This window comes from Strongylocentrotus purpuratus, unplaced genomic scaffold (assembly GCF_000002235.5).
Source record: "Strongylocentrotus purpuratus isolate Spur 01 unplaced genomic scaffold, Spur_5.0 spur5_scaffold_17, whole genome shotgun sequence".
Classification (NCBI taxonomy): Eukaryota; Metazoa; Echinodermata; class Echinoidea; order Camarodonta; family Strongylocentrotidae; genus Strongylocentrotus; species Strongylocentrotus purpuratus.
Genome location: NW_022145602.1, coordinates 9,628,713 through 9,642,004, shown reverse-complemented (window position 1 = coordinate 9,642,004; position 13,292 = coordinate 9,628,713). Strand labels below are relative to the sequence as shown.

The window sequence follows — 13,292 nt, the reverse complement described above, 5'->3', positions numbered from 1 at the left end:
AACCACTGATATATCTCCATATCACAAAGCATATCAATCAAAAATATGCAAATGTTGGGAATACAGTTTAGGTGCGATCCTATCTCCAAGCATTTTGCTGCCCACTGTAATATCAGACAGCGTTGGAAATGTAAAAACGGCTCACGTTACCCGTTAAAGTAACACGGAGAGACGGTAAGTAGGTCAGATGCCTCGGCTGCCAGTCAATGAGCATCAGGGTGCAAAGAATTGAACAGTTTGTGTTGAATGTTCCATGGGGAAGTATGGTAGTCGAGTGGTTTAAGGCCTTGGCTTTATATGCAATGGTCATGGGTTCGATCCCCGACATGTCCCTAGATGAGGCATTAAACTAAATATGCCACTCCAAACCCAGGAGGGAATTGGACCTGGTAGGACGACGAACACCTTTGTATTAATAATCGCCATTTGCCCTCACGGTGACCATAAGGTAGGGATACTCCCCGGGAGTGGACATGGTGCACATTGTGTGTAAATTAATCCGTGGATGGGGAAAATATCTGTTAAGTGCTTAGAGAGGGTATTTCGTATTAAGCGCTATATAATTGTGGATTTATTATTAACATTTTCTTGAAAATTATTATTATTGGTAAATAATTGTTAATTATTGACACCAGTATTAAGCGCCTTATGAATATTGTTTATTATTATTATTATTATTATTATTATTATCATTAAATTGGTAGCAGGGTAGTTGCGCATTGGTGGAAATCCCTACGCCCTCATATTACTCAACTTTTTCTACTAGAAAATTCATGTTCGTAGAGTGGAAAACCACAAAGCATGCATAGCGCTTTCAGACATTTAATTTCAAACGTTAGATTTGCTTTTTAAACTGAGGATCCTAACATGCGATTTGCTTTCTACCCTTAGATAAGGTCTTGAGTAATATTGACAACAATAAATATTTGAAGAGTTAGGGCAGTTAATTACCACCCCCACCCCCCCCCCTTAATCTAGGTAGGAGAAACGATCACGTAACTTTCCGTAAGCCAATAATATTCCAGGCAATAAGGTAATTAAAGTTTCAGCTATTTTAGTCCAAACCCAGGACATAAAGATCTTGTTTTCGAAGTACTTGACCGCACCCTACAAATATTCACATCACCGAAAACGGTCTTTTCTTTTCCTTTAAAAAAAACTGTTTTTAGAAAAATGGGTTTCAGTGACTTTGTTTACATGAAAACACATCAAAATACCAGGATAAAAATAGTAACGTAAGAACTTGTTTTTACCCTCGTATGGACACATGATACAACACCCTGTTTATTTTCTTCCCATGTTTGTTTGTTGACAGATATTCCTTTTTCAAGGAAACGGAAATAACCTGGGACAGATGATAGTCTGTTGATTCAAGTAACAGCCATTTATTTTTATTCTGATATTTCCCCTTCTTTTGCTTCTTCATCTTCTTTTTCTTCTGTGTAGGTCAATGTTATTTTGACACTCCTCATAATAAGAATGTACAAAATAATCAGTGATGAGACAGCTAAGGTATCATGTTTACTTGATTCTTAATCCGAGGGTTGAGGGATCGAATTTCCGCACGGCACTAATGGCCTTTGACAAGACATTACGTAACTCTTCACCAAGGTGTAAATACTTACCTGGAATTGCACCGATTGCACGGCCCTACGGAAGAACAGCATCAATATTTTCACTTTAATTCTCAGTTTTATCTTCATTTCATTACTATTAATATTAGCATTGGTTTTATTAAAAATTATAACAACTTTATATGAGTATTAATATAACCTTCAGTAGAACTAAACCTTCTATTTAATACATCTTGGACGCAATAAGGGTGCATCGCTCTGATGAAAAAAGGTGCAAAATCCTTGTAGTACAAACACCACCTTCTGTAGATGATAACTAGTTATATAATATGTCAGTTCTCATTCTTGCTACCGAAAGTAGAACGTTCTTTCGCGGGGGCGTTTTCCGAAGCAAACAAATACTCTTCACACCACTGTCTCTCTACTCTCTTTCAAATTCTAAAATCTAAAATTTAGATTACAAATGCCATATAGAATGATACCGTTTTGAAGAACTATCTCTAGAAATGATGGAGAAAAAGAAGATGAACTTGCTTCGGGCATTCAGGGATACATATCAAACGCTTGTAATTATGACATGGCCAAGGTTTCATATCTATCATTTCCCTTTGTTCTTTGATGATTGAAATTCTTTGCATAATCTCAAATCTCACTTCTTATGTTAACAACGGATAGATCGAAATCGTCACTAGACCCAAACTAAGTAAATGGACACATGGCAATCTGTCTTTGTATGACACCTGCGGATGCCATTCAATCAGACTCGATAACCAAATATTAACCCCGCCCTTTCAATCACCAAGCTACTAGCCACATTTTCATAACTAACTATATCAGGAGAAAAAAGACAGAACGAGAGATAAAGTTGAAGGCTGCTCTGCTTACAAGATGTTTACCATAACCTAAAGATATAGTATAAAAGTGGCACAAATGGAGCCCACTCTCCCATTTGTTTGTTATCTTTGGTTTCTATCAGACCTATTGTTTGCTTTGTATGTGTCCTCTTGCTTAACATCGGTGCAGATGGTATTGACGCCTCAGATGGGCCATACGCGCTACATCTTAATGGCTTTTTCATTGGCCACTGGTGAGTTAGCTTTAATACCTATATTTGTATTATTGAAAACAAGTTGATTGGTATTACGTAAGTGGAAGTGTCATGGTGTAGTGGTTCAGACTCTCGTCCTTCAATCTTAAGGTCGTGAGTTCGAATCCCTCTCCAGGACGTTAATGTCCTTCAGCAAGAAATTCATCCGCATTGTGATGCACTCCACCCAGGTGAAGAAAATGGGGATCTGGTAGGAATTTATTTCTTCAAACGCAGAGCTCATAACAGCTGCTCTGCTAAAGCCATGGTAATTATGCGGCATTTTTATAGAGCGCTTAGAGAACTCTGATAAAGTAAGTGTTAGACGCTATATAACCACATATAAGTATTGTTACGTAATCCAAGAGTATCAATAAATGACCACATATTATACCTTTTTGCCCTGAACTCATTAGATATGTGCTGTCCGATTTCGAATTTCTATTCCTTTCTGCGTTCTACTTGTTTACTCTGACCACGCTGATGAGTGCAAAACAATAAGCTTTTATTAACTAATATGTTCTTGTTATTGTATATAGAGAGATACGCTTTAAAGTGACTCGGTAACATTGTGGAAGGTTGATAAAAAAATTGCTTAATTTTTGTATAAAATGTTACTTACTATATTCCTTCTACTATACTAACCCTCTGACATGCAAAAAAATCCTGAACAAATTCTCAAACCACAAAGATATCTATGGTTTTCTTTGAAGGCGTCGATGTGAGGCACCCTCTAACAGTAATTAACAGTAAATTCTCCCAACCATTTTTGAATTTTCCCAACCGTTTTTCCATGAGAAAAATACATAAAACAGGCTATAAAAATCTGTCAACACTTAACTGTCTAGAATGGAATGTAGAGCCATTTTATTGCTTTGTGACGATTTACATTCTCCTAAAATGTAATTAAATTGTCCTTGTCTTGATGCTGAACAGGCTTTGACAAGTAGCAGAATAGAAGTAGAATAATATAGTTGGGAGAATTAAGGAATCGATCAGATCAGTTTTTCCCAATGTGTACCATGAATAATGATCCGTTTTCACTCGAATTTTCAGGTTATCTTTAATTGTACATCTAGCATTGAAGTCACTACCTTAGCACCACTATCTCTCATCTGAACAATGTTACAAAGTCCCTTTAATCACATCATATAATTCACCACATAGGAGAAATATATATCTGCTCTCCGATACAAGAATGTGTATGTTCTATGTTTCTTTTAGTAAATCTCAGCTTTTGCTCGTCTATCAGTTGGATGCAATGATCAGATATTCTTAATATAAGATATTAGCGGTAATGCATGATACAAAATGTATTGGACAAATGTACAACTTCAGTTTTGCAGAACAGGTATTACATTTCTTAAAGGAATGCAGCAAAAGCATATCCTTTGTTGTGTGAGGAAACATGATTGTGGATCGTTTAAATAAGATTCTGATGTTATTTTAAATATAAGCTTTCCTTTTGTATTTGTTTAATGCTCATTCAAGTTCAACCGATGTATCCACACTATTTGCAATCTTTAATGGCCGTCAAATTTTGAATTGTGACATATTGAAACCTACCGCTAAAGTCGCAGCTATGTTCAAATAATAATCTATAACATAATAATAATAAATATAATAATAATATGATATAATATAATATAATAATAATAATATAATAATATAATAATATAATAATAATAATATAATAATATAATATAATAATAATAATAACGTTTTATTTACCCAGGGTAGCCACTTCAGTTATGAAACTGTTCTCCCAGCGGGCCCTGCATAACATAATATGTTATTACTGCCCTTCTCCAATCTAATATGCTGAACGCCTGCCTAGCTAGAAGGCAGAAGGTCCCATTGTTATGAGTCTTTGGTATGACTCGGCCGGGGTTCGAACCCACGACCTCCCGTTCATGAAGCGGGCGCTCTATCCACTGAGCCATCATGTCCGGTCTGTTTAAATTTAACTATGATAATGGAAAGCTCAAAGGAATTGAAGGAGCATTAACAAATAACTATCTTTATATTTTGTTCCATAATCTTGCAATTAGGAATTGCAATCCACGTTATCTATCTGTTTTTTTTAAATAAGGAATGAACATAATAAAACAAAAATGAATAGAAAGTCCATAATGAATAATTTTGACGAATTGGTTTACATTATTCATGATGAAGATAATGATTTCTAGCTCACTAAAGATATTAAGATACATATTTTGATTATGCAGAACGCATTAGCGCAGATGACGCAAGGATTATCTACTTTCGTATAGTAGCAGAAATAAATGTGCTAGCTGAGAATCACTGTCTTCGTTTGTGTGATCAAATCTTACCTTGTTTTGAAGTAATCTTCCCTTTTCTCGACACCTGCTCCCACTCCCCCACATCATTTCTAGCAGGTTTAACATGTTTCAAACATAATAACAACAAATATTAAATCAAACGTAAAACGTAATATTTGATAGGATCTAATTTAACAGCAGGTAAACAAACACAAAATCAGATAATATTTAATTTGTTAAGTTGAGCAATTTTGGTTAAATGCTCCCCAACATGCCTATACCCCGCACATCTGATAAATGTTAAATTTTGTATCCCTAACAATATTTGTCATGAGGGACTTTTATGGAAGACTACACAAGGACAACAACATAATTATCATGAATCATGTCTCGCTAGTAAATGAAAATAATCTTTCTTTCAAAAGCAGAATTTTTATAATTCTTTTTTTTTGTTGGTTAATTTGATACTCTGTATCTTTGTTTTGTTTTGCTTAAAACTCTAATTGTTCCCGTTTATTATCTTGTTTAGTCACTACATACCTGTTATGGTATCCTTTTAAAATATTCATTTATATAGTTCTCAGAACACCAGCATTAGCCTCCTACGAAACCCGTCTTCGATTTTTAAAGGTAAGTCAATTTTTTTTTTTAAATCTGCCTCTTTTATTTAATTAATCTAAAATGTGTGTTTCGTGAGTAATAGCGTAATTTAATAAAGATTTCGAAATTGTAGAAGAATTGCACAGAAGGTTTGCAAACTCAATAAAAAGGAAAAATTAAAAAAGGATTTCAAAATTGCAGAAGAGTTGCACAGAAGGTTTTTCAAATTCAATAAAAGGCAACATTTGTAAAATAGTGAGCACAAGAATGATCAATATATTCCAACATATTTCTACTTCTTGGACGAATTTTCAATATCACTGTGGCGACAATTGTTGGCATAACTTCCTTTCCACCATTACATATCGGATTTTAATCAGAGTTTCATTATATAATAATTGTATTGCTAGTCCAAACCCATTAATGATTAATTTTCCCCCACAATTTACTTCATACTTTTTCTAAATAAGTTTTGCTTAAGAAAAATTGCTGACAAAATTCAGATTGAGTAACAACAAAAAAGATATTTGTAAGTGTTACGAAAGAATATTAACGTGGATATTTTTTTTCTTTTTTGCAATACCAAGGAACTAGGGTTTCGTTGAATAAACCAGATGATGCATGTTTTCATTACTTTATGATAGGACCTAGCAGCCTTTGTTGAGCCTGCTTATAATGCATCCTATGATATATAGATGCATACATCCTTAACTCGTGCACGGATACATCGCATGATGAACTCATTCGCATCTTGATCGGAGCTACTTTTTTATGTTTCTTCGAAACTGATCTTACTTTCATGGAATTTTTCATAAGAGTAGTTTCTTATCTCAATAATCATATAGTTTCCTATAAACTCATTGTTTGATGGAAATGCCTTATTCCCTTTCTCATCATTCAATAGAATATTATACTAGGTCATATACTAGGATGAGGTAAAGATAGCAATGAGCATTAAATACAATTTCAATTTTATTGTCATATTTTCTCTAATATCCATGAAACCAGCGTATTGAAGGCGAAGCTATTTCGAACCCCTTACAAAGTCTATTCGGACTCTCCGAATCGCAAATTCACGATGAGCTCAATGCCAGTAATCACGAGATCAGAGCAACTCTTCCACAACCTTTCCACGACATTCTCGACATCCCACCCGAAGAGCGCCACCTACCGGATGGAATGACTATCTATGACATCTTAGAGATGCCGGCAATGAGTGAAGCTAACCTGAGACGTATTGCGTTTTCCCGGGTCATGCCAACTCATATTCCGAACATCAGTGAAGAGAATATAATTGAGGTGACGGAAGAGGAACGTTTTCTCAAAGTCATTAAGGTACGTTATAATGGAGTACACGCTCGTCAATTTGGGAAATAATTTGTTAAAAGAAAATGATCGTCTATTGAGGGCACGAAGGTCGTTAACACGTACTCGATCAGAAAGACTTTCACAAATCAATTTCATATATTGTTGTCATGGTCGTACACTTAAATAAGGATGCACAAAGCTACTGATATTGCCTTTGATTTTACAGAAGGCGATTAGTGTTTCGGTTATTACGTCATTTGATTTACGTTCTTTGATTATGGCAGAAGCAAAAATAAAGTCATTGAATTTGTCTGACAAGGGTGTCTTCCAACTGACTACCAAGTTCGTTACTATGTTTCTGGCATAATTAAGTGAAGTCAATTAAATGACCTAACCGAAATTCGATTCGCTCCTAATATTCTGTGCAATTTTGTTCATATCTTTTTAAATACTACTAATAAGTTAATGTTTACACAGGGAAGCCTCGTGAGCTTCACTGTTCTTTTTTCTTAGAGCCTTGCAATTATTGTTACCCCAGCAGTTGCAAGGTACTCATTTACACGTGGGTGGAGATTAGCAAATTAATAACTGATGTATATGGATAATTGTCTGGCTTGTCAAAGGACACGAGTGCCGGGCAGGGATCTGAACCCTTAATCTTTGGATTGAGAGTCAATCGAATGAACCAATATACCACGACAATTTTCATACAGATGCCTTTCTGCTTGTCAGCAGAGAATATAATTAGAGATGAGGGTGTTGGTGTAATGGGCTTGTGTTTATTAGCCAAAAACGTCAATTTGTCTGGTTCGTGTTTACAATAAACGCCTTAATAGACGATTTCAATAGGTATTTAATGGTCAGGGTAACGATTCTTTGATGCCTTTTCTTAGGTAATCACTTACGATGATCCATATTATTACATGGGTGACATCCAACCTTTCGGTGTCCGAAAAAAAAATGTCCTTCACTGGGAAGAGTGCTTGATAAATTTGAAATCACTTTCTAATTCGCCTGTACTACTTTTAACCCAAGTTATGATATTATATTAGCTTACTTTCAATAATAATAATTTGTTATTAGTCATTTCATGAAATTATTTTAACAATATGGTTCTTTATTGATAGATACAATTTATATTCCCTCATTGAGAGCAATCTCTACGGCTCTTTAGATTGATCAATAGAATTCTGAGAAGATGTCAAGTCTATATATCAAGAACAGATCATAATTACTGTCACCATCATTATTTAATGAAAAGGCGTTATCAAAATTTACTCACAGTGTTTGGGCAACAGTGGATTTGAGATGACCTCAGAACCATGAAAAATTACAGAGGATCCGAACGTCCAAGAGCGTTCATCGTAAGATCATTGATTGTTCCTCTTTTTGTGAAGATGCGACTGAAATCAACCTGTTAAAGGTTTTTCGTGCGTCGTAGGACAAGCCATAATAGGAACTTTTAGATTTGCGTGGACTGATACGTGTGACGTCTATTCAAGGCAGTGCATTAAAAGGACGTCGATCGTAACAATCCCCATTCTCTACGTGCGAATCTGAAAGTCCCTAATGTTTATCCTAAGTAGCAACAGTTAATGTATGCAATTTGCATTCCGGCTATTGAAACTAGTTTATTTGTAACAGGTGAATACACAAATTGTTACATGGCACTTAAAGTGACTCGGTAACATTTTCGAAGGTTGATGAAAAAATTGTGTAATTTGTGTATGAAATGTTATTTATTATATTCCTTCTACTGTACTAACCCTTTAACAAGCAAAACACCTTCTAACAGTGATTAACAGTAAATTCTCCAAACCATTTTTGAATTTTCCCAACCGTTTTCCCTTGAAAATGAGTAATAGTAAAACAGATTATAACAAATCTGTCAACACTTAAATGTCTGGAAGGGTATATTGGTATATATAATGGTATATAGAGCCGATTCCTTGTTTTGTGACGATTTACACTCACCTAAAATGTAATTAAATTGTAATAATATAGTTGGGAGATTTAAGGAATCGATCAGATCAGTTTTCTCCAATTTTTATCGTTAATAATGGTTCGTTTTCACTCAAACTTTCGGGATATCTTTAATTGTACATCATGCTTTGAGGTCACTACCTTAGCACCACTTTCTCTCATCTGAACAATGTTACTAAGTCCCTTTAATGAGTTATGCATTAAATTGGATCACATTACGAAAATGGTCTATTCACCATTATTTCTTACTGTTTTGTAATTTCGTCTGGCTCATTTTCTTTTCCTGCATTTTCCCAGCGACAAGAGAGCGATTACGTTAGAGCTTGTGCAGCCAGCAGCGGCTGGGTCCAGGTCAACGACGGCATCACGGTGGAGAATGAATTCGTGGAGGTCAGCCGGGGACAGTTCTTCTTTCAAACCACGTGTTTGCACAATGGCGGCGCCTGCTACGGGTACCCCACGCCTTCGACCGCTACGGCAGATCGCCTCTCCAAGTGCACCACCCTCAAGTCCTGGGTCATAGCCTGGGCAAAGGTCAGAGGGGACACCGAGTTCGGATGGAGGCATATTGCGCTTGCTACCTGTTGCGCATGCGCAGTCAAAGGCAAGCCCGGAGACGGCATGACCGAAGAAGCGTCCGATGGGGCTTAGAGATTTCCTTTGGAACAATTTCATTTGTTTATGATGTTATGGAATTTTTTTAAAAATACAGTTGGAGTTGTTATATCTAGTTTGGAATATATCTTTATATATCTTGCATGGATAATCGGCTTATGCTAGAAGTGGTCATATATTTATTGAAATGCATTAATTTACTGTCTGTTGTTCATGTTCATGACTCTGAATTCGGTAGACCAGAGCCATCTATATACATGGGTCACAACATGGCGTATATTCTTTTGTTTTGTGCTTGCCCAACAAAGCAGTAGTCGCTATGTTGTGTCCAACCCCAACCGGGTTGGCCAAGCTCTGTGTATAGATGGCTCTTCGGTAGAAAGAAACACACTGCCCTCTACGAAAGTTTTACGTCATCACCGCTTTTATCAAGCAGAATAATACATGTATATTCGCCTGTTTGCATGAAGCGTTACTAATGCCAGTATAATAGCTTAACTGAAGCTCACTATTACCATTATAATTCATGAATATGCATGGTTGCTAATTTTCTCTGATGTATTTAGACAAAACTCTATCTTGCTCATTCAGTATTTCCTTCCTAGGTAATTTTCAACGACGTGGGGTTTAGGGTAATTACCATTAACAGCAGCAGCAGTAGCAGTACTAGTGGTAGTGGTAGTTTTGGAAGTGATAGTGGTAGTGGCAGTGGCAGTGGTAGTGGTATTATTATAAGTAGTAGCAGTACAATTGCTAATGATAACTAGAAATAAATTATTGTCAGTTATATAATATTATACTAATAGGCGCTGTTCAATGTTATCATTATTCAGAATGTAGCAGAGCTATTCTTAAAAGGTGCTCAGGCATTCTCCCCTTACGGATACCCATGGGTTGAGAGTGGCAAATGTAAATTAATATCTGTCAACATGATGTTGGTCCCCAGGTATAGATGCGAATCTGATACCTTAGGATCAATAGTCCAAGAGACCACGGCGTCTCTGATGATTTATAATTTGTGTGCTTACTATAAATTTTGGTAAATAATTTTTTTAGTCAGACAATGGTGCGCTTAGAGACACCCGTATTAAGCGACTAATACATGTTGTGTATTATTATTATTACATTAACAGATTCAAGGACACCTATCTAAAGCATTGGTTCTCATGGGAAAGTTACCGGGTATGAATAACATGTCCTATGTAATGAACTGCACTTTGCAACACTTGCTCCATAAGCAAAATTCATGATCATAAAATCCCCTTGACGCGAATACTCTCAAAGACACTGAAGGTATTTTTTCCGTGGCACAGCCTATTTGCTGCTTACGAGATTTTGTACATCAATTAATGGAAACCGAATGTTTTCCTTTGTACATTTAAAAATGGCTGACACTATCTTTAAGGTGCAAACATTTTGAATACTATTTTGTTTCCGCATGTGTATTTGTAACATTTTTTTCTCTCACAAATCAATTAAAGTTTAAATTTAACGTTTATCAATAATTCCCCATTAGCAATTCGTCTTTTAGTAAATCATTTTTTTAATTTATTTATTTGTGTATTGATTATTTCATGTAATCATGTATTTTTATCAATTAATTGATTAATTTGTTTATTCATTGATCAATTTAAATTCATTTGTTAAATTAATTGGTTTTATGATATATTTTTTTTCTTCTTCACATTAATCAATTTTGTTTTAGGCCCTTTAGTTATTTATTTTGGATGTGTCTATTTACTTTGGGTTTATATCATTAGAACGCTGAAATCCCCCCTCCGTTGATACCTTAATCATAAATCAAGAAATGTGAATTATGTTGTAACCAAGGTAATTGTGTCTTAATTCCTTATATTCAAGGGTGCACTGAGAGCTGCCTCACTTGTCTTGAACTAAATGTTAACCTGGTCAATGTGCCATAAGTACCAATTACCAAAAAAAAAAAATCGAATTACGAATGATCTATATCGAATTAATAAGTACGAGTAGAATCATTTTTACCATATTGTATCAAGAAGGGATAGTGCGTTTATTTGTCCGTTCCCCTCACTGGTCATCTAAAGTTGTTTAAGTAGGGATACGTACTCCAAAGGGAGCCTCGGGGGGGGGGGGGGGGGGGAGCACCCCAAAGTTCATTAGTGGTAGTAATTACACATTTTCTTATTTTTTAAAACCCATAGTTTGGATTAAACAAACATTTGTAGGAATCCCCTGCAGGGAAGGTAGACATAAATTTGTTCAAACGGGGTATTAACCCCCCCCCCCCCTCCCAACATCCATACAATACGGGCAAGTCAAACGTAAATAATCTTTAAATAAAAACAAAACTGTAGACAATGGTTTGAAAATAGTTGTTTCCATTTGAATTAAGGATATCTCTCCAAAATGCCTGATTACTCTCATTTTAATTTTATATTCTGATAGATCATGAATTGTAGATATTATTTCATACTAAAGTATTGGTATTAATTATGGGTAAAACGTTGTAGGAATATTTATTTATGTGAAGTATACCTACATTTGTTTTGGTAGCACCACCCCGAAATGGCCTACTATTCCAATAAATCCTATGTTCCCTGTGGAAAGGGGATTGGAGCTAGGTTCCTTATTGTGAAGCTCCTACTGTCATTGTAATTATGAAAATCCTTCTAATGATTCACCTTATTTTTGTTATACTGACATAATAAGCAAATAAATTCGACTTAATGATCAACATTAAGACTTATGTTTATTTTGCGCTATATAAATATTGTATTATTATTAATTTTAAAACCAGACAACACAATATGGGTAATAATTCAATATACATCAATCCAGGGAAATTTATTTGTAAGTGTATATACATAAAATATATGTGTTCTATATATATATATATATTCATATATACGCATATTTAAATCAAGATATTTAAATCAAACATTACTTGAAATATTACATCATCATACCATATTGTAGAAACAGAAACCAAATAGGTCTATTGTATTCACAAGATTTGAGACTCACATACAACTGCACAATTGTCAATGGTATCATAACATTCTTTTGTTCCTGTTTAACTAGCACATGAATATCTACAACTATAATGGAAGAATGCATGAGCTGTATACCATATCTTTAGCTTTAATATGAAAAGCATGAATCTTTCAATCCGAATAGAGGGGTAACAATGTATCAACAAGATATTGTACAAATATCTATTTAATCATATCGCTTTTTTTTGGGTGTGCATATTCTTTATGAAAACATGTTGAAGAATTTTATGTGCGAAAATTCAAGAAAGTAACTCGTTTAATCAGCACAGTAGAGGTTTTTCTTTTAAAAATATACACTGAGCTTTGTCACTGGAATTACATTTTTAGGCAATTTTTCCCGTGTATGGTATTAGGAATGATAACGTTTTATATTAAGATTAAAATGTAAGCCTCATTGAATAGTTACCGTTCACCATAAATAGAGAGAGGGGGAGGGTTAGACAAGCATTAACATCCAACATTTCTATTATTCCTAAGAGGCTATACCTACACTGAGACAAGCTGTATATTGATTTCGTTTTGTCTTCTCAATAATAGAAAATTAGCACCAGACTGTACAGCCTTAGGCTAAATTGCATATCAAAAGCAAGTAAAACATATTCAAGCTTTTTATTAAGCAAAGACAAACAATGACAGGAAAAAATACCATGTATACCTTCAGTAATCTTTGGCTTCATACATATACGGAAATAAATCAATCAACCTCTTATACCGTAGAATAAAGCCTTATCTTGTTACGTGTTCAGCGTTTTGTGTAATTTTACTCAGACCTATAACTGAAAGCACAAATTTCTACAAGTATAAAATATGT

At 34.9% G+C, this 13,292-nt stretch overlaps 1 protein-coding gene across 1 annotated transcript; it reads left to right on the top strand.

Moving 5' to 3' along the window:
- The first annotated feature begins 2,553 nt into the window (after positions 1-2,553).
- On the top strand, positions 2,554-10,014 carry LOC105437127. Its single transcript, XM_011663395.1, has 4 exons — positions 2,554-2,661; positions 5,521-5,573; positions 6,552-6,878; positions 9,132-10,014. Exons 1-4 carry the CDS (start codon positions 2,598-2,600, stop codon positions 9,483-9,485), a joined length of 798 nt encoding a protein of 265 aa, XP_011661697.1. The 5' UTR covers positions 2,554-2,597; the 3' UTR covers positions 9,486-10,014.
- Positions 10,015-13,292: the final 3,278 nt, after the last annotated feature.